Genomic DNA, 22668 nt, shown 5'->3' with positions numbered 1-22668 from the left:
AAAGAAAGCAGGAATAACAATACTCATATCAGATAAAATAGACTTTGAAATAAAGACTGTGAAAAGGGACAAAGAAGGACTTTTCATAATGATCAAAGGATCAATCCAAGAAGAAGATATAATAATTATAAATATAAATATACCCAACATAGGAGCACCTCAATACATAAGGCAAATGCTAACAAGTATGAAAGGGGAAATTAAGTCACGCAATAATAGTGAGAGACTTTAATACCCTACTCACACCTATGGATAGCTCAACCAAACAGAAAATTAGTGAGGAAACACAAACTTTTAATGATACAATGGACTGGTTAGACCTAATTGATATCTATAGGACATTTACCCCAAAACAATGATGTTCACCATTTTCTCAAGTGCACATGGAACATTCTGCAGGACAGAACACATCCTGGGCCATAAATCTAGCCTTGGTAAATTCAAGAAAATTGAAATAATTTCAAGCATCTTTTCTAATCACAATGCAGTAAGATTAGATTTCAACTACAGGGAAAAAGCTATTAAAATACAACATATGGAGGCTAAACAACATGCTTCTGAATCACAGAAGAAAAAGGAAATCAAAATATGCATCGAAATGAATGAAAATGAAAACACAACAACCTAAAACCTATGAGATTCAGTGAAAGCAGTGCTGAGCGGAAGGTTCATAGCAACACAAGCTAACCTCCAGAAAACAAGAGAAAAAATAAATAAATAATGTAACTTTACACCTAAAGCAACTAGGAAAAGAAGAAATGAAGAACCCCAGGGTTAGTAGAAGGAAAGAAATCATAAAAATTAGAGAAGAAATAAATGAAAAAGAAATAATAGAGACTACAGTAAAAAAACAAAACTAAAAGCTGGTTCTTTGAGATGATAAATAAAATAAAATAGACAAACCATTACCCAGACTCAAGAAAAAAAAGGGAGAAGAATCAAATCAACAAAATTAAAAATGAAAATGAAGAAATCACAACAGACAACACAGAAATACAAAGGATCATAAGAGACTACTATCAGCAACTATATGCCAATAAAATGGACAACTTGGAAGAAACAGATGAATTCTTAGAAAAGTGTAACCTTCAAAAACTGAACCAGGAAGAAACAGAAAATCTTAACAGATCTACCAAAAGCATTGAAATCGAAACTGTAATAAAAAATCTTCCAACAAACAAAAGTCCAGGACCAGATGGCTTCACAGCTGAATTCTACCAAAAATTTAGAGAAGAGCTAACACCTATCCTACTCAAACTCTTTCAGAAAATTGCAGCGGAGAGGTAAATTTCCAAACTCATTCTATGAGGCCACCATCACCCTAACACCAAAACCAACGATGCCACAAAAAAAGAAAACTATACGCCAATCTCATGATAAACATATATGCAAACATTCTGAACAAAATTCTGGCAAATAGAATCCAACAACCTATTAAAAAGATCATACATCATGACCAAGTGGGCTTTATCCCAAGGATGCAAGGATTCTTCAATATCTGCAAATCAATCAATGTCATATAACATATGAACAAATTGAAAGATAAAAAACATATGATTATCTCAACAGATGCAGAGAAAGCCTTTGACAAAATCAAACACCCATTTATGATAAAAACTCTCCAGAAAGCAGGCACAGAAGGAATATACCTCAACATAATAAAAGCCATGTATGATAAACCCACAGCAAACATTACCCTTAATGGTGAAAAACTGAAAGCATTTCCCCTAAAATCAGGAACAAGACAAGGGTGCCCACTCTCACCTCTACTATTCAATATAGTTTTGGAAGTCTTAGCCACAGCAATCAGAGAAGACAAAGAAATAAAAGGAACCCAAATTGGAAAAGAAGAAGTAAAACTCTCACTGTTTGTAGATGGCATGATCCTCTACATAGAAAACTCTAAAGACACCACCAGAAAATTACTAGAGCTAATCAATGAATATAGTAAAGTTGCAGGATATAAAATTAATACACAGAAATCGGAGAGAATCAAAGATGGCGGAGGAAAAGGACGGGAAGACCACCTTCTCCCTCACAAATTCCTCAAAAGAACATTTCAACGCTGAGCAAACTCCACAAAACAACTTCTGTAGGCTGGCAGAGGACATCAGGCAACCAGAAAAGCAGACCATTGTCTTCAGAAACAGGTAGGAAAAAATATAAAAGACAAAAAAGGAGACAAAGGAGGTGGGGAGGGAGCTCCGTCCTGGGAAGGGAAGCCCATCCCGGGAAGGGAATTTTAAGAAGAAAGGTTTCCAAACACCAGGAAACACTCTCCCTGCCAAGTCTGAGGCGAGCCTTGTAAACACAGAGGGCAACATAACAGGAAGGGAAAAATAAATAAATAATTAAAACCAACAGATTACAAACCCAACAGTAACTCCCCCAGCGTAAAAGCAGCACAGACGCCTGCATCCAACACAAGCAAGTGGGGGCAGGGCAGGGACGCGCGGGAGGCGCGGGCTGCAGTGCTTTGTAAGAATCCGGCAGGAACGCCCCACGCGCAACCAGAACGATCTAACTTGGGCTAGCAAACCAGACTGTGGGATAGCTACCACGTGAAAAGCTCGAACATAAGACACCACCAGGACCGAGCACAGCACAAAGGACGAAACGGAAAAAGCCGGCTGCAGACCATCCCCCGCCGGGGACAGGCAGCCAGAGCCTTAAGGGCTGGAAAGGAGCAATTGCAGACCCGGAGAGACTTTACGTACCTAACTGCAAGCAGGCTTCTTTGCTAAGACTTCTGGGGGTGCTGGACAGTCACCATCTGCCTCACGGGGGGCGCCAGCGGTCCACCCAGAAAACTGAGCAGCAGCGGCAGAAAAGGTGACAAGTCGCAGCGATCTCGCTCGCCAAACTCCTGAGCTACTCGGACCCAGGAAGGGCACAAAGGCAGTCCCAACCGAATCTGTGCCTCTGAGGGCTACCTGAGTGCCAAACCTGAGCGGCTTGGACCGGGGAAGTGCACACAGCCTAGGGCCGGCCTCAGATGGTTCCCGGCTGAGCATCGTAGAGCCGGAGAGGTTTGTGCGCCACGAGAAGGGACAGGTCAAGCGGGGCTGAGACACTGTGTGCACATGACAGTGCTATTTGTCTGCAGCATCCCCCCTCCCCACAACGCGGCTGAACTAGTGAACCTAAAAAACCAGCAAACAGAAGAAGTTAAACAGAGGGAACTACCTTGGAAGTGACCCCACACTGCCCACAACATCAGAGAAGGGCCAGAAATATTTTTAATATTTTTAAAATCATTCCTTTTTTTTTCTAACTTTTTTTAAATTGTTAAGTCTTTTATTTCTCCTCTAACTTTTATTTCTATAACCTACTATTACTATTTAAAAAAAAAAAAGACCCCCTTTTTTTTTTTTTTAAGGCAAACACCATATATAGTCTTTGGGTGGTTGTTGGTGTGTTTTGTTTTTTTTTTTAAATAATTCTTGGTTTTTTTTTTTTAATACTTTTTTTTCTTTCTTTCTTTTTACTTCTGCTTCTTTTCTTTAATATTGTATTTCTGAAAATCCAACCTCTACTCTAGATTTTTAATCTCTGCTCTTTGCTTTTTGTACATTTAAAAAGCCAAACTTCACTACCCAATTTTACCTGAGAGCGAGATTAGTGGCTTTACCACTCTCTCCTCCTTTGGACTCTCCTTTTTCTCCACCAGGTGGCCTCTGTCTCTTTTCTCCCCCATCTCTTCTCTATCCAACTCTATGAATCTCTGTGTGTTCCAGACAGTGGAGAACACCGAAGGAACTGGTTACTGGCAGGATTTGTCTCTCTCCTTCTCATTCCTCTCTCTCATCCTCCTGGCCTCCTCTGTCTACTTCCTCCCTCTCCTCTTCCCTGTATAACTCTGTAAATACCTCTGAGCGGTCCAGACTATACAGCGCACATAAGGAAGTGACTACTGGCTAGCTTGCTCCCTCCTCTTTTGATCTCACCGCATCTCATTCCAGTTACCTCTAACTACCCCCTCCAATTTCTCTTCTCCTTGTAACTCAGTGAACCTCTCTGAGTGTCCCTCAGTGTGGAGAAACTTTTCATCTTTAACCTAGATGTTTTATCATCGGTGCTGTATAGATGGAGAAGTCTAGAGGCTACTGTAAAAATAAAACTGAAAACCAGAAGCAGGAGGCTTAAGTCCAAAGCCTGAAAACATTAGAGAACTCTTGAATTCAGGGAACATTAAGCAATAGGAGCTCATCAAATGCCTCCATACCTACACTGAAACCAAGCTCCACCCAAGGGCCAACAAGTTCCAAAACAAGACATACCACTCAAATTCTCCAGCAACACAGGAACACTCCCCTGAGCTTCAATATACAGGCAGCTCAAAGTTATTCCAAAACCTTTGATGTCTCATAACCCATTACTGGTCACTCCACTGCACTCCAGAGAGAAGAAACCCAGCTCCACCCACCAGAACTCCAACACAAGCCTTCCTAACCAGGAAACCTTGACAAGCCACTGATAGAACCCCACCCACAGTGAGGAAGCTCCATAATAAAGAGAACTCCACAAATTACCAGAATATAGAAAGGCCACCCCAAACATAGCAATATAACCAAGATGAAGAGACAGAGGAATACTCAGCAGGTAAAGGAACAGGAGAGTTGCCCGCCAAACCAAACAAAAGAGGAAGAAGTAGGGAATCTACCTGAGAAAGAATTCCAAATATTGATAGTGAAAATGTTCCAAAATCTTGAAATCAAAATGGAATCACAGATAAATAGCCTAGAGACAAGGATTGAGAAGATGCAAGAAAGGTTTAATAAGGACCTAGAAGAAATAAAAAAGAGTCAAAATATAATGAATAACGCAATAAATGAGATCAGAAACACTCTGGAGGCAACAAATAGTAGAACAACGGAGGCAGAAGATAGGATTAGTGAAATAGAAGATAGAATGGTAGAAACAAATGAATCAGAGAGGAAACAAGAAAAACGAATTAAAAGAAACGAGGACAATCTCAGAGACCTCCAGGATAATATGAAACGCTCCAACATTCGAATTATAGGAGTCCCAGAAGAAGAAGACAAAAAGAAAGATCATGAGAAAATCCTTGAGGAGATAATAGTTGAAAACTTCCCTAAAATGGGGAAGGAAATAATCACCCAAGTCCAAGAAACCCAGAGAGTTCCAAATAGGATAAACCCAAGGCGAAACACTCCAAGACACATATTAATCAAATTAACAAAGATCAAACACAAAGAACAAATATTAAAAGCAGCAAGGGAAAAACAACAAATAACACACAGGGGGATTCCCATAAGGATAACAGCTGATCTTTCAATAGAAACTCTTCAGGCCAGGAGGGAATGGCAAGACATACTTAAAGTGATGAAAGACAATAACCTACAGCCCAGATTACTGTACCCAGCAAGGATCTCATTCAAATACGAAGGAGAAATCAAAAGCTTTACAGACAAGCAAAAGCTGAGAGAATTCAGCACCACCAAACCAGCTTTCCAACAAATTCTAAAGGATATTCTCTAGACAGGAAACACAAAAAGGGTGTATAAACCTGAACACAAAACAATAAAGTAAATGGTAACGGGATCATACTTATCAATAATTACCTTAAACGTAAATGGGTTGAACGCCCCAACCAAAAGGCAAACACTGGCCGAATGGATACAAAAACAAGACGCCTCTATATACTGCTTACAAGAGACCCACCTCAAAACAAGCGACACATACAGACTGAAAGTGAAGGGCTGGAAAAAGATATACCATGCATATAGAGACCAAAAGAAAGCAGGAGTGGCAATACTCATATCCGATAAAATAGACTTTAAAACAAAGGCTGTGAAAAGAGACAAAGAAGGACACTACATAATGATCAAAGGATCAATCCAAGAAGAAGATATAACAATTATAAATATATATGCACCCAATATAGGAGCACCGCAATATGAAGGACAAATGCTAACAAGTATGAAAGGGGAAATCAACAATAACACAATAATAGTGGGAGACTTTAATACCCCACTCACACCTATGGACAGATCAACTAAACAGAAAATTAACAAAGAAACGCAAACTTTAAATGATACATTAGATCAGTTAGACCTAATTGATATCTATAGGACATTTCATCCCAAAACAATGAATTTCACCTTTTTTTCAAGTGCTCATGGAACCTTCTCCAGGATAGATCACATCCTGGGCCATAAATCTAAACTTGATAAATTCAAAAAAATCGAAATCATTCCAAGCATCTTTTCTGACCATAATGCATTAAGATTAGATCTCAATTACAGGAGAAAAACTATTATAAATTCCAGCATATGGAGGTTGAACGACACACTTCTGAATAACCAACAAATCACAGAAGAAATCAAAAAAGAAATCAAAATATGCATAGAAACGAATGAAAATGAAAACACAACAACCCAAAACCTGTGGGACACTATAAAAGCAGTGCTAAGAGGAAAGTTCATAGCAATACAGGTATACCTCAAGAAATAAGAAAAAAGTCAAATAAATAACCTAACTCTACAACTAAAGCAACTAGAAAAGGAAGAATTGGAGAACCCCAGAGTTAGTAGAAGGAAAGAAATCTTAAAAATTAGGGCAGAAATAAATGCAAAAGAAACAAAAGAGACCATAGCAAAAATCAACAAAGCCAAAAGCTGGTTCTTTGAAAGGATAAATAAAATTGACAAACCATTAGCCAGACTCATCAAGAAGCAAAGAGAGAAAAATCAAATCAATAAAATTAGAAATGAAAATGGAGAGATCACAACAGACAACACAGAAATACAAAGGATCATAAGAGACTACTATCAGCAGTTATATGCCAATAAAATGGCCAACGTGGAAGAAATGGACAAATTCTTAGAAAAGTACAATTTTCCAAAACTGAACCAGGAAGAAACAGAAAATCTTAACAGACCCATCACAAGCACGGAAATTGAAACAGTAATCAGAAATCTTCCAGCAAACAAAAGCCCAGGTCCAGACGGTTTCACAGCTGAATTCTACCAAAAATCTCTAGAAGAGCTAACACCTATCCTACTCAAACTCTTCCAGAAAATTGTAGAGGAAGGTAAACTTCCAAACTCATTCTATGAGGCCACCATCACCCTAATACCAAAACCTGACAAAGATGTCACAAAAAGAGAAAACTACAGGCCAATATCACTGATGAACATAGATGCAAAAATCCTCAACAAAATTCTAGCAATCAGAATCCAACAACACATTAAAAAGATCATACACCATGACCAAGTGGGCTTTATCCCAGGGATGCAAGGATTCTTCAATATCTGCAAATCAATCAATGTAATTCACCACATTAACAAATTGAAAAATAAAAGCCATATGATTATCGCAATAGATGCAGAGAAGCCCTTTGACAAAATTCAACATCCATTTATGATAAAAACTCTCCAGAAAGTAGGAATAGAAGGAACATACCTCAACATAATAAAAGCTATATATGACAAACCCACAGCAAACATTATCCTCAATGGTGAAAAATTGAAAGCATTTCCCCTAAAGTCAGGAACAAGACAAGGGTGCCCACTTTCACCGCTACTATTCAATAGTTCTGGAATTTTGGCCACAGCAATCAGAGCAGAAAAAGAAATAAAAGGAATCCAAATTGGAAAAGAAGAAGTAAAACTTTCACTGTTTGCAGATGACATGATCCTCTACATAGAAAACCCTAAAGACTCCACCAGAAATTACTAGAGCTCATCAATGAATATAGTAAAGTTGCAGGATATAAAATCAACACACAGAAATCCCTTGCATTCCTATACACGAATAATGAGAAAGTAGAAAAAGAAATTAAGGAAACAATTCCATTCACCATTGCAACGAAAAGAATAAAATACTTAGGAATATATCCACCTAAAGAAACTAAAGACCTATATATAGAAAACTATAAAACACTGATGAAAGAAATCAAAGAGGACACTAATAGATGGAGAAATATACCATGTTCATGGATCGGAAGAATCAATATAGTGAAAATGAGTATACTACCCAAAGCAATTTACAAATTCAATGCAATCCCTATCAAGCTACCAGCCACATTTTTCACAGAACTAGAACAAATAATTTCAAGATTTGTATGGAAATACAAAAAACCTCGAATAGCCAAAGCAATCTTGAGAAAGAAGAATGGAACTGGAGGAATCAACTTGCCTGACTTCAGGCTCTACTACAAAGCCACAGTCATCAAGACAGTATGGTACTGGCACAAAGACAGACATATAGATCAATGGAACAAAATAGAAAGCCCAGAGATAAATCCACACACATATGGACACCTTATCTTTGACAAAGGAGGCAAAAATATACAATGGAGTAAAGACAATCTCTTTAACAAGTGGTGCTGGGAAAACTGGTCAACCACTTGTAAAAGAATGAAACTAGACCACTTTTTAACACCGCACACAAAAATAAACTCAAAATGGATTAAAGATCTAAATGTAAGACCAGAAACTATAAAACTCCTAGAGGAGAACATAGGCAAAACACTCTCCGACATAAATCACAGCAGGATCCTCTATGATCCACCTCCCAGAATTCTGGAAATAAAAGCAAAAATAAACAAATGGGATCTAATTAAAATTAAAAGCTTCTGCACAACAAAGGAAAATATAAGCAAGGTGAAAAGACAGCCTTCCGAATGGGAGAAAATAATAGCAAATGAAGCAACTGACAAACAACTAATCTCAAAAATATACAAGCAACTTATGCAGCTCAGTTCCAGAAAAATAAATGACCCAATCAAAAAATGGGCCAAAGAACTAAATAGACATTTCTCCAAAGAAGACATACGGATGGCTAACAAACACATGAAAAGATGCTCAACATCACTCATTATTAGAGAAATGCAAATCAAAACCACAATGAGGTACCACTTCACACCAGTCAGAATGGCTGCGATCCAAAAATCTGCAAGCGATAAATGCTGGAGAGGGTGTGGAGAAAAGGGAACCCTCTTACACTGTTGGTAGGAATGCAAACTAGTACAGCCACTATGGAGAACAGTGTGGAGATTCCTTAAAAAATTGCAAATAGAACTGCCTTATGACCCAGCAATCCCACTGCTGGGCATACACACCAAGGAAACCAGAATTGAAAGAGACACATGTACCCCAATGTTCATCGCAGCACTGTTTATAACAGCCAGGACATGGAAACAACCTAGATGTCCATCAGCAGATGAATGGATAAGAAAGCTGTGGTACATATACACGATGGAGTATTACTCAGCCGTTAAAAAGAATTCATTTGAATCAGTTCTGATGAGATGGATGAAACTGGAGCCGATTATACAGAGTGAAGTAAGCCAGAAAGAAAAACACCAATACAGTATACTAACACATACATAAGGAATTTAGAAAGATGGCAATGACGACCCTGTATGCAAGACAGCAAAAAAGACAGATGTGTATAACGGACTTTTGGACTCAGAGGGAGAGGGAGAGGGTGGGATGAAATGGGAGAATGGCATTGTAACAGGTATACTATCATGTAAGAATCGAATCGCCAATCTATGTCCGATGCAGGATACAGCATGCTTGGGGCTGGTGCATGGTGATGACCCAGAGAGATGTTATGGGGAGGGAGGTGGGAGGGGGGTTCATGTTTGGGAACACCTGTACACCCGTGGTGGATTCATGTCAATGTATGGCAAAACCAATTTAAATTAAAAAAAATAATAATAAATAAATAAAATAAAATTAATACACAGAAATCCCTTGCATTCCTATATACTAACAATGAGAAAAGAGAAAGAGAAATTAAGAAAACAATCCCATTCAACATAGCAAAAAAAAAAAGAATAAAATACTTAGGAATAAATCTACCTAAAGAAACAAAAGACCTATATATAGAAAACTATAAAACACTGATGAAAGAAATCAAAGATGACACAAATAGATGGAGAAATATACCATGTTCATGGATCGGAAGAATCAATATAGTGAAAATGAGTATACTACCTAGAACAATCTACAGATTCAACGCAATCCCGATCAAGCTACCAACAGTATTTTTCAGAGAAATAAAACAAGTAATTTCACAATTTGTATGGAAATACAAAAAGCCTTGAATACCAAAGCAATCTTGAGAAAGAAGAATAGAAGTGGAGGAATCAACCTGCCTGACTTCAGACTATACTACAAAGCTATAGTCATCAAGAAGACAGTATTGGTATTGGCACAAAGACAGAAATACAGATCATTGGAACAAAATAGAAAGCCCAGAGATAAATCCATGCACCTGTGGACACCTTATCTTTGACAAAGGAGGCGAAAATATACAATGGAGAAAAGACAATCTCTTTAACAAGTGGTGCTGGAAAAACTGCTCAACCACCTGTGAAAGAATGAAACTAGAACACTTTATAACACCATACACAAAAATAAACTCAAGATGGATTAAAGCTCTAAATGTAAGACCAGAAACTATAAAACTCATAGAGGAAAACATAGGAAAAACACTATCTGATATGAATCACAGCAAAATCCTCTATGACTCACCTCCCAGAGAAATGGAAACAAAAGCAAAAACAAACAAATGGGACCTAATTAAAATTAAATGCTTTTTTGCACAACAAAGGAAACTATAAGCAAGGTGAAAAGACAGCCTTCTGAGTGGGAGAAAATAATAGAAACGAAGCAACTAATAAAGAATTATCTCAAAAATATACAAGCAGCTCAATTCCAGAAAAATAAACGACCCTATCAAAAAATGGGCCGAAGAACTAAACACACATTTCTCCGAAGAAGACATACAGATGGCTAAGAAACACATGAAAAGATGCTCAACATCACTCATGATCATAGAAATGCAAATAAAAATCACAATGAAGTACCATCTCTCGCCGGTCAGAATGGCTGCTATCAAAAAAGTCTACAAACAATAAATGCTGGAGAGGGTCTGGAGAAAAGGGAACACTCTTACACTGTTGGTAGGAATGCAAACTAGTACAGCCACTATGGAGGACATTGTGGAGATTCCTTAAAAAACTGGAAGTAGAACTGCCATACGACCCAGCAATCCCACTGCTGGGCATACACACTGAGGAAACCAGAATTGAAAGAGACACGTGTACTCCAATGTTCACTGCAGCACTGTTAACAATAGCTAGGACATGGAGGCAACCTAGATGTCCATTGGCAGATGAATGGATAAGAAAGTTGTGGTACATATACACAACGGAATATTACTCAGCTATTAAAAAGAACACATTTGAATCAGTTCTAATGATATGGATGAAACTGGAGTCTATTATCCAGAGTGAAGTCAGAAAGAAAAAGACCAATGCAGTATATTAACATATATATATGGAATTTAGAAAGACAGTAATGATGACCCTATACACGAGACAACAAAAGATATAGAGATGTAAAGCACAGACTTTTGGACTCTGTGGGAGAAGGCGAGCGTGGGATGATTTGAGAGAACAGCACTGAAACATGTATGTTACCATACACGAAACAGATGACCAGTCTAAGTTTGATGCATGAAACAGGGCACTCAAAGCCAGTGCACTGGGACAACCCAGAGGGATGGGATGAGGAGGGAAGTGGGAGGGGGCTTCGGGATGGGGGACACATGTACACCTGTGACTGATTCATGTCAATGTATGTCAAAAACCCCTATAATATTGTAAAGCAAATCCTCCAATTAAAATAAATTTTTTTAAAAAGCTATAAATTTGTATATTCTAGCCTCAGATGGTTAAGTATAACTCTTACCCATCAAATTTCTGCCTCCTTTTAGCATGTATATATATCTGTTCCTTTTCCCTGCTCTTCTTTCAACTAGTCACTGCTCTTGTTACAATTTTAACTAACAGACAGATGATCAGAAAAGATAAATGTACTCATAATTGTGACATCTTCCTATTGCTTTGTCCAAGCAAATTCCAGGTCATTTTCCAACTATCTATCTCCTCTTAGACTACTGTTTTCATACTACCAAATGTGAAGTTAAATGATGAACTTTTTTAAAAACAAATAAGCTGTAAAATTAAATTCCTGCTCTGTAATTATCCCCTTTGTTTCCATTATTTCACTTACAAAATGGTTTTCTATTTTCATTTGTTGACATCTATTTATAAAGAGCAATTACCTTCACAAATTCCATAGCAAAGAATTTTTTGTACTCCATCTCCATAAAAAAACTGCTGAAGATCAACTCGTGAAGGATCTTACGGGCACCTATAAATCATTTTGGGGAGAAGTGGGAGGAGCATTGCCAAGGCAAAGAAAACATTTTAGCTATTAGTAGTGGTAGAACACTATAAAAATATTTCACATGCTAATAAGACTTCAAGGACTCAAATATTAGTGGCACTTATTACGCTAATATTTAAGAGCTAGAATTTAAAATACATACATATAATGCCTTTTCCCTTATTTTCTGTACCCCTCTCACTGTTGTACCTTACTTCATCTTGCTTCGCCTAACCTTTCTCCATTTCTTTTCATTCTGTCTGATTAAAAGCTACCCTACGTTCCTTCCCTTCTCCATCCCCTTCAACCTTTCTCTAACTTTTTACTTTTGGGTCTTCGTTTAGATTTTAAAAATGAAAATTAACATGGCTTTTATAATGGCATTACTACATGAATACATACATACTCTTTTTTACTGGTTCTGACTAAAAAAAAGGCACTACAATTAAAAGGCAATCTCCCTGGGTTTTATCACAGACAAATACATATTGACTGGTTAATCTCACCCTGAAAATAATATCTTATCAAGTTAACTTATTTAATAAATAAAAGAGATCACAACTCCACTACAGCTATAATATTCCTTTGCTTCAAAGCAAGAAGCATAAGTAAAGATCTATCTACCTTTATAAAGCTTTGCATCCCAAAGCATTAACCTGCTTATGAGACAGGGATTCTCAGAGCCAGGTTCTTCTCTAAGGCAAGCTTGGCAAAAGATCTGTCTGAAGTCACCTGCAAACAAAAGAAGTTACATAGTTTTTATTCTTAAAGTATTTCTCCCAAAAATACATTTCCTATAAGAACGTATGAAAAAGCTAATAGTAAATCCTCTCATACTTGATGTCAAGAATAATTCTGTCAACATCAAAGAATCAAGAGCCAACAAAACATTATTCATAGCATTTAAAACAAACAACAATCATTTTACTTTATACTCAACAACATTTTAAAATCTGTGGCTATTTAAAAAGACAATATTTTATGAAAAATAAGAAAAACAGGCTATATGCTTACTTGAGTAGCTCATAATTTTATTCATCCAGGACCCCAGACGCAAAGCAAATTTCTGATGAGCCATAACCTCAGAGTGTAATACTTCTACATGAAGTGGATGTTGAGAGACATTTTCTGAATGACTCTACAAATGAAAGGAATATTAGAAACAAACTAGTTTTTAAATTTTTGTTTTAAAAATTATCTATTCCTCAAAAAAAAACAAATCATATAACTGCTACATTTTCAAATCTCTGGGTCTAAATGCTCCAAACTTATGTTTACTTAGGATGTCAAACCACTTCAACAATGTAACTGTTTTACTTGGGCTCTTGTACATTCCTCTTAACATTTTCCTTTTGATGCTAATTCAGAAAATTACCTTTATATCTTCCTTTGCTTCCTGGCAAGCAGCAAAAGCACCTGCTTTAACAGCCCGACGGCCCTAATTATAGACAAACAAGAAATTAAGTAGTAGATTGACAATCCCAATCAATAAGTAATATAAAACCCAAAGACCCAACAAGCTCTTAATTATTAATCATCTTTGACCACCTAAAAATCCTAAGATTGATATTACCTATAAGATAAACAGAAATGTTTAGCATTAGCTACCTTCATGCAGCTTCAGAACTTTCAATGCCACTAGTAGAGAATTTCTATACTTTAGAGTCTCCGATTTCTTGCTTCACAAGAATGTCATTATTTACTTATTGTAGTGTACTCTATTAGATAACAATAAATTAGGTTTAATAAACTACTATTATTAATACATGCCTTAGATACTTTTCGTGAGTGAAACTGAAATTCTTTAACATGTGTTACATAGCACACATGCAGTCCACTAGTGGGTTAGAGGTGTGGCCTAACGGATACTTAATTCCCAAGTCCTAGAATCACAGCACCAGTAACTAGTGTCGTGATGCTTCTTCCACTGTCTTACACTCCTCTTGAGGGTAGGGATTAGGTTAATATTTCTTCTGCCTATCTGAAGAACACATTTTGCTTTGGATGGGTGTTAAATAAAAGCTGAGCCATGTTATCAACATTATTCTATAAATAGTTTTAATAAATACTGTTAAGCTAACCAACTTTTCAGGATTCATGTATTTAGTCATTTATTCAATAATTTACGGAAACAGAACTAAGGTTGAGCTGACATTCTTAACTGCTCTTTGCCAAATATATTCAGTAACTTTCTGTTTAGACTAAAAAAGGAAAATAATAGTCATCTAAAACTGTAATATACACACACAGAAAAACCAAGTTTCAACCAATTTACTTGGGCTATAAGGAATAAATGAAGAGCATGGTTGTACCTAACATACTACTAAAGCACTTGGCAAGGGCTACAGAGCTACTTGGCAACACCTAATTTCCAGGAAGCTGATGAAGACAGTATAATAATTCAAATGAAACGCACGAACCTCTTTGTCTATGGCGGTGGTATGCACCTGGGCCTCTGCAAGCTCACAGTCAAGAGCTCTTTGTAGACTGTATATAACATGGTCATATGAATGGTGTTCATCATTGAAAAGGACACAGTAGTATCTATCATTTTTCTCCCTGTTTAAAACAAAAAGATATATATTCAGATACTGTAACAAATAAGCAAAGGAAAACATGAAAACCAGGCTAAAATAAAAAATGCCCTGTGATGAGTAGCACCATGTAGTTTCCTATGTATGAGAAAAGTGAAAGTGAAGTCATGTTGGACTCTTTGCGACCCCATGGATTGCAGCCTAAGAGGCTCCTCCGTCCATGGGATTTTCCAGGCAAGAATACTAGAGTGGGCTGCTATTTCCTTCTCCAAAGTACCACTCTAATACTAGTATAGGAGACGATTTTAAGTGGTACAGTGCCATAAAACTTTAAAACTCTGATAAAAGTATCAATTTTTTCACGTTTATCCCCGAATTTTTCTTACTTCCAGAAGTAAAATGTTATTCTCATTAAAGGGCAGTATGTCTTTAATACTATTCATAACTCTTGCTAATCTCCCACTCTAACAAAGGGAGACAAGCCTCAGGCTCAGAACTTTCAAGCAGGGAATGATAAATAGTCAAGATTTCACTAACATTTAGTTTTTATTTATTTTTGTTTCTACCTTCTATTTATTTTAAGTAATACTGGTTTTATAGTACATTTAAGTTTTTTTTTTAAGTTGTATAGATTTTAAGTGCCAGCACTACCATTTGACTGTGAAACCTCAGACAAATCACTTAAGCATTTAATCTTGCTGAGATGATGGTATCTTTTACATCTCTAAGAAGAGATGTATAATATCTCCATTTGAGTGTGAGGACCTTATAAAATACGTGAAAATGGTTGTGGGCTACAGTTACACAAATGTTAGAAATTACTACCAGTTTTAAACAGTTTATAATAATCTTCCACTAAATAGTCAATTGATCCTCATAACTCTAAGAGGAAGCTTTTCTCAAGCCTCTTGTAGCTTAGGAAATAAGAGACTCAAAAAGACTTCTCTTTCGTCCCAAAGCTAAGAAACAATGAGAATTAGAAATCAGATCTGTGAATCTGAAATACAGTGCTGTCTACATAACATGACCACATTCAAGCAACCCACCCTTTTGAGACAGGCAGACCACACGAATTACGCTTACCAACACAAAATTTCTTAAAGCATTTAACTGATGCTATCAATGTATTTGACATTAAAACTTTTTTGGATATAATTCTGATGACCCTTATTTTTCCAAGCAGTTTATGGTCCCGTAAAAGTCAAAATGATACATTTAATGTCTTTTTTAAAAAAATTATTTATTTTAATTGGAGGCTAATTACTTTACAATATTGTATTGGTTTTGCCATACATCAACATGAATCCACCACAGGTGTACACATGTTCCCAATTCTGAACCCCCCTCCCACCTCCCTCCCCATACCATCCCTCTGGGTCATCCCAGTGCACCAGCCCCAAGCATCCTGTATCCGGCATCGAATCTGGACTGGTGATTCGTTTCTTATATGATATTATACAGTTTCAATGCCACTCTCCCAAATCATCCCACCCTCTCCCTCTCCCACAGAGTCTAAAAGACTGTTCTATACATCTGTGTCTTTTTTGCTGTCTTGCATACAGGGTTATCGTTACCATCTTTCTAAATTCCATATATATGAGTTTGTATACTGTATTGGTGTTTTTCTTTCTGGCTTACTTCACTCTGTATAATAGGCTCCAGTTTCATCCACCTCATAAGAGCTGATTCAAATGTATTCTTTTAATGGCTGAGTAATACTCCATTGTGTAGATGTACCACAGCTTTCTTATCCATTCATCTGCTGATGGACATCTAGGTTGTTTCCATGTCCTGGCTATTATAAACAGTGCTGCGATGAACATTGGGGTACATGTGTCTCTTTCAATTCTGGTTTCCTCGGTGTGTATGCCCAGAAGTGGGATTGCTGGGTCATAAGGCAGTTCTATCATTTAATGTCTTTAAAAATTTAAATTCTTAAGTCTTTCTCCTAAAATAATACAAATAAACTTAGTAGACTCAAAAACTATATTTAGATTTGTGAAACTCCTAATATTACACAGGTAGAAAAATTCCCACAAGGCCCAAACTGTATTTCATATCAGGTCTTGAATTCTCTTTCGCCTTTTGTAAATTAAGAACCAATACTGCTGTCACTAAAAGACTTAAGGTTGTTAGAAATTGCTGGGTTTTAGCTAAAAACAAAAACAAAAAACCTCTTAAATTCCTGCACGTGAAATAATCCTAGATCCCAAAGCACAGGACAAAGGGTTATCTCCTTATTCTGACCATCAAAATTTTTGATCAAGAAAAGTGCTAAAGATCTGGACTAAAGGGAAACACTGTTCTGAAGTCCCCACCTTAGTTCACGAACCTCTCAGGGAACCTGGAAGTTGGTCGAGGCCAGTATCAAACTGGGCAATTTACTTCCTTGCTGGGATGAATGGCTGCTAAGTCCTTGTAAATCATTTATAACAATACCCCAAAAATGTTTTTTCTTAAAAATCAGAAGCTCCTGATTAAGCCCCTCTTTTGCCTTAACTTCTGTATGATGTCTTAGCAGAGCATCTCATATAAATGGACATTTTGGAAAAATTCTCTATATAAAATTTTCACAATGATAGTTATAAGTTAAAGCAGTAGATGAAAACAGAAGACATTTTTCAAATACTCATTCTGCAATATAAATAACCATCATGAAAACTTCCCCCTTTAAAAAAAAATCCCCCACCTTTTCTGGAGTTCGGGAGGCAGTTCTTTTTCTTCTTCCCATATAGTCATTTCTACAATGTATTTTATCACTGAAGGGAATATTTTCCTGGCTTGGGCAATTACCTCTTCATTCAATGGACAGCGTAAGTTCTGCAAGAAAGTATAGAAAAACATATTCTCAATGTTGTATATAAGTAAGTGGATGAGAATGATAATGTTATTAATTTATAAGAACAATATTAATGGGTTCATTTACACCATCCTCCAGAATGAATTTAACTTCAGCCCAAGAGGTTGATGATCACATTGTTTAGCTGAATTCCTTGTGGCCAAGTTGGTACTACAGATGACAGAAAGGAAAGGAGGCGAAATCACGGAAGCCTCCCTTATGACGCTCTTCCTTATGAATGCTCTCTGCCTGAGTAAACTAATCATATCAGAGAACAACGAGTTATAGGGTTTGGTTTTTCCCTACTGTTTACAAAAACATTTCTCATTTAATTTATTCCAACCAATCCTTACATCCACTCTGTTAAGGCAGAAAATTTATGGCATTTAAGAGATAAAGATTCCATCTAAGGACTTCCTGGGTAGTCCAATGGTTAAGGATCTGCCTGCCAACGCAGGGGACATGGGTTTGATCCCTAGTATGGGAAGATTCCACATGTCTTGAGGCAACTAAACCCATGTGCCACAACTATGGAACCCCATGTCCTCTAGAGCCCACACACAGCAACAAGAGAAGCCACCACGAGAATCCCGTGCACTGCAACTAGAGAGTTGTCCCTGCTTGCCACAACTAGAGAACACCTGCTTGTAGCGACAAAGACCCAGCACAGTCAAATATAAATAAGTATTTAAAAAATATATATTTTTAAAAAGATCCCATTCAATGTCAAAGAGCATCTAAACAGATATAAAAAGCTATACTAACATCCAAGTCTTTTGACTTTCATGGAAAAAAAATGTTCATTTCATTAAAGAATACCACTTCCTTAATAGGTTTGTTCAAACCAATTAGCTAAAAAAAAAAAAAAGAAGCATTTAACTGTTCTGCCTCATAAACCATTAGTGAAATGCAAGTCAAAACCATAGTGAGATGCCTCTTCATAACTGCTAAGGTGGCCATTATCAAAAAGGCAGATAACAAGTGTTGGCCAGAATGTGGAGAAACCTGAATCCTATACACTGCTGATGGAAATGTAAGATGGTACAATTTGGAAAAGTCTGAGAGAAGCTCAAAATGTTAAGTATAGTGACCTTATGATCCACCAGTTCCACTCTGAGATATCTACCCAAGAAAAATGAAAACATATATCCACACAAAAAACTTGTACACAAATGCTCATAGCAGCATTACTCATAATAGCCAAAAAGTGGAAACAACCTAGATTTCCATAGACTGATGAATGGATAAATAAAATGATGCATTATCCATACAAAGGAATATTATTTGACCAAAAAAGTAAACTACATGCTAAAAAAGTACTAAAGTATACTCTTTAAATGGGTGAGTTTTTTAACATAGTATGCAAATTACAACTCATTACGTTGTTTAAACAAAGCAGTAAGCAGGAAAACAAATATAGTAGCTCTTTAATAAGACACACACACATACACACACACATAAAAATCCAATAGAAATTCAGTAGAAGGCTTTAATATTCAATTTTTTAACCTACCTGCTATACACCATACTAATGAACTGTATTTTATTCTGTGGTGACCAAAACATTAATCTACACATTTACTCTTCTGCACCTATTCTTCCTCACTCCCCAATGCTTTATTATTTTCATTTCTACCATCTCTTCAATATGTCACCTTTTCTCTGGAGATTTTACTCAGAAGCTTTTGCTAGAAAGAGAGAAAAAGAGTGCCAAAGGTACTAAGAGCAACATTAATCCACTATGTTCCTATTTCTTATCTTCTTTAGCTTTAGAAATATTTCCTTTCAATTCTTAATCAAAGTAGTCTGAAATGAAAAGTTAGAAGAATCTACTTATTACTTCCATACTATACCAGAAGCTAAGTTCTTCAGAAGAGTTCTGGTAAGTAGAGAAGAAACTTTTAAATAAATCATTTATAGCTTAGAAAATAAGAAGCTCCATTAGAGGGAACAACAGAGTGATAATCAAAATTGATTTTTTAAAAACCTTAACAATAAACCCAGAAATGTACTACAGAACTAGAAAGAAATTTCCCTTGAACATACTTTTAGAGATAATGCCAAATGCTGGACTATAGGCTGATTGGTATTGACCAGGTCTAATTACCCTTCGTAAATCCCTATTATGGCTGGCACAATGCCACACACCTGGCAGAGTACAGATTTCACATTCACCAAGGCAGAGACGAAACAAAGGTGAAGCACAGAGGACTCTTGGGGGGCAACTGACTAGTTATATGCTAGCTCTAAGTATGCTCTCACATTCAGCTCATGAATCTGTTCCTGAGTATACAGATTTGCTGACATAACAAGCCTGAATGATCTATTTCTTTTTGAATCTAATTATAAATCCAAAGAAATCCAAGATGACCAGGTTAGTTCAGGACTCAATTCAGTGTTCTGAGGCCATATGGCTCGGGAAAACCACAAACAGACTGGAATCCCATGAGGTAGGAAGGAGGAGGCTAGTTTTGTAAACTTGATGAGCACTTAGGTTGCTTCAGTATCTTGGCTACTGTAAATAATGCTGCATAAACATAAGGGTGCATGTATCTTTTCAAATTAAATAAACTTTGTACTTCTTTTTTCTTAATTTTATCTTTGGATTGTTCATTACTAATGTATAAAATACAAGTAATTTTTGTATCTCATATCCTGCAACTGTGCTGAACCTGTTTATTAGTTCTAACACTGTTTTAATGGATTCCTTTAGATTTTCTATACAATCACATCATCTGCAAATAGAGTTTTACTTCTTCCTTTCCAATTTGGGTGCTTTTTCTTTCTTTTTTTTTTTGTCTAACTGCCACAGCTGGAATGTCCATTACACTAATGAATGGATACTCACTGTGGCAAAGCAGAAAATGCCTTACTCCCCGTCTTAGGGGGAAAGTATCCAAAAGTACCCTAAAATTGAGTTTTAGGTTCTTTTGACACAAATCCATCCTCACCAGCCTACTTCACCTATTCCCTAACTCATATCTGGAATCAGGTATTTTTATAACAAGCCCTGGTTTCTTTTAGTGGAAAATGGTACTTAAGAGATCAAAATATAGACCCTAGGAATATTCAGTGTTATAGAGTTATCAGGAACAGTTTAAAGAATACAAAAACTATTTATTCCTTAAGTTTTAAAAAGGATTCTTCTGTGAAACCATTTGAGCATGGTATTTTTTAGGAAGTACTTTCTTGTGACAACTTTTAAAATTTCTTCAATGGTTATTAACTGTTAAAAGTTTTTTCTGTTTTTGAATAAATTATGACTATACTGTTGGATAAAAGAATCTATTTTCAAATGTCTTTGCACAGAGTCACTTTTATAATCCTCCTGTATCTGTGGTTCTATGGTCATTTTCCCATTCTTCTTTTTAATTGTCGCTATCTGGGCTTACTCATAGTTTTTTTCTTGATTAAGAGGCATAGTGGATAATATGTTAGTTGATTTTTTTCCTTTAAGAATAGCAATTATGGAATCTATGTGTCAGTTCTACTGTTTTCTAATTCATTATATCCTCCTATTTCATAATAACTACTTCCATTCACTCTTTTAGGATAATATATTGTTTATTCTTACTTATCAAATTGACTGCTTAAGAAACAAGTATTCTGAGTTCATCTTTTCAGTGTAAATTCATTTCTTTAGAGAAATATGGAATCAAACTTTCATCAATTTATCAAATCTTTAAATCCTCTAGAATCAAATACAACTCCTTACATTTAAATATTGGAACATAAAATCAGGATTCTCGATGGACTTCAGCTTAACCCATACAAATAACATTTATTTCTATTTAATTTCATCAAGCTTAAAATAGCAATTAAAAAATAGTAATATTCTTACCTCTTTTGTGGTACCTGCTCTTCCAGGTTCATGACTTATACAAAAAGGACCAGTTTTCCATGCTTCTGTGTCCCCACAGTCACAAAATCCTCCTCCAGTAGAAGTGTGCATCTGACAAATGAAAAATGTGTGTCTTAATTTCAAAACATTTACAAAGCAAAGAAGAATGATAAAGAGAACTCAAATAATACCTGTTTCCTGCTATTTCAACCTTGAGTGCCTTAAATGTTATAGATAAATATTAAAAAATAATTTGATAACAAAAAAATTCTCAATACTTAATCACAACAAAAATGGACCTTCAAAATTGATACATTTTTGAAACATACTCAGTTTTTAAACAGTTTTTAAAACAGATTGTGTCATGTGCAAAAAAAGAAAAGAAAAAGAAAAAAATCTATATGACACCCAGAATGCTTGAGTAGATTTTATGATTAAACAGACTTTTAAATCATTACAATGATACTAGCATAAGTACTTAAGAAATGTATATTTTCATCTATATTAATATCCTACAGCAACTAAAACTTATTACAACATTTTTTTCTTTGAGGGTTCCTGTAAAAAAAATTATCTAAAACACAGTAGCTTAGATAGAGAAGGATGACAATGACCTGAATTTGAATCTTCCCCAAATCTTCCCCCTCCAAGTCATACAACTAACAAGGAGAACAAATAAAGCCACACATGACCCATGTCTGCAGGATTACTGGGAGTCAAAAGAATAAATACCACAACCTTCAAATGACTTCTTTTATCAGAGTTTCTGTTGCCTATCACTTCAAGCATGTGGATACAGACAATAGGAGAAGGAAGCTAAAGAGACCCCATTAAAGAGAACAGAGGGGTATAAAGGACTTAAATCAAGCACAGACAAAATCACATCCCAGAAGAGAAAGCTCAATGTTAAGGAACAAATACCGAACACAGATTGGGGCTTGGTGGTTCACAGGGAAAGAGACTGAAAGTAGCAGGACCAGAATGGCCACCCCCGAGAAGCATTCCTTTTGGAGGAAAATCAAATACATTTAAAAAGGGGGTAACCCCTTATAGAATGTGACAGTAAATGAAAGAAAGAAGAAAGCAAGCTTAAGAATCCTACAGAAACAAGAGAGGAACAAGACATGCCAAACCCTCCCCTCACTTCACCACCATCATCAATATCATCTATAAAATAAATTACACAGAAGAGGGTAAAACTGACAGAAGAGAGCACTTGTGACACTAGAAAAAAGTACACCA

The 22668-nt window shown here is 36.3% G+C and overlaps 1 protein-coding gene across 1 annotated transcript in view; it reads right to left on the bottom strand.

Annotated features, from left to right (window-relative positions):
• UBR1 (ubiquitin protein ligase E3 component n-recognin 1) overlaps positions 1-22668 on the bottom strand; it is a 162524-nt gene that overhangs the window by 101527 nt on the left and 38329 nt on the right. The window contains exons 4-10 of the mRNA XM_005685547.3: positions 21427-21537; positions 17436-17566; positions 14633-14771; positions 13588-13650; positions 13227-13350; positions 12837-12944; positions 12109-12197 (exon numbers count right to left, since the gene is read on the bottom strand). Of these exons, the coding sequence (XP_005685604.2) occupies positions 12109-12197; positions 12837-12944; positions 13227-13350; positions 13588-13650; positions 14633-14771; positions 17436-17566; positions 21427-21537 (765 nt within the window). The remainder of the gene's footprint in view (positions 1-12108; positions 12198-12836; positions 12945-13226; positions 13351-13587; positions 13651-14632; positions 14772-17435; positions 17567-21426; positions 21538-22668) is intronic.

This window comes from Capra hircus, chromosome 10 (assembly GCF_001704415.2).
Source record: "Capra hircus breed San Clemente chromosome 10, ASM170441v1, whole genome shotgun sequence".
Classification (NCBI taxonomy): Eukaryota; Metazoa; Chordata; class Mammalia; order Artiodactyla; family Bovidae; genus Capra; species Capra hircus.
Note: the sequence above shows the minus strand (reverse complement) of the source record. Positions and strands in the feature narration are given on the sequence as shown.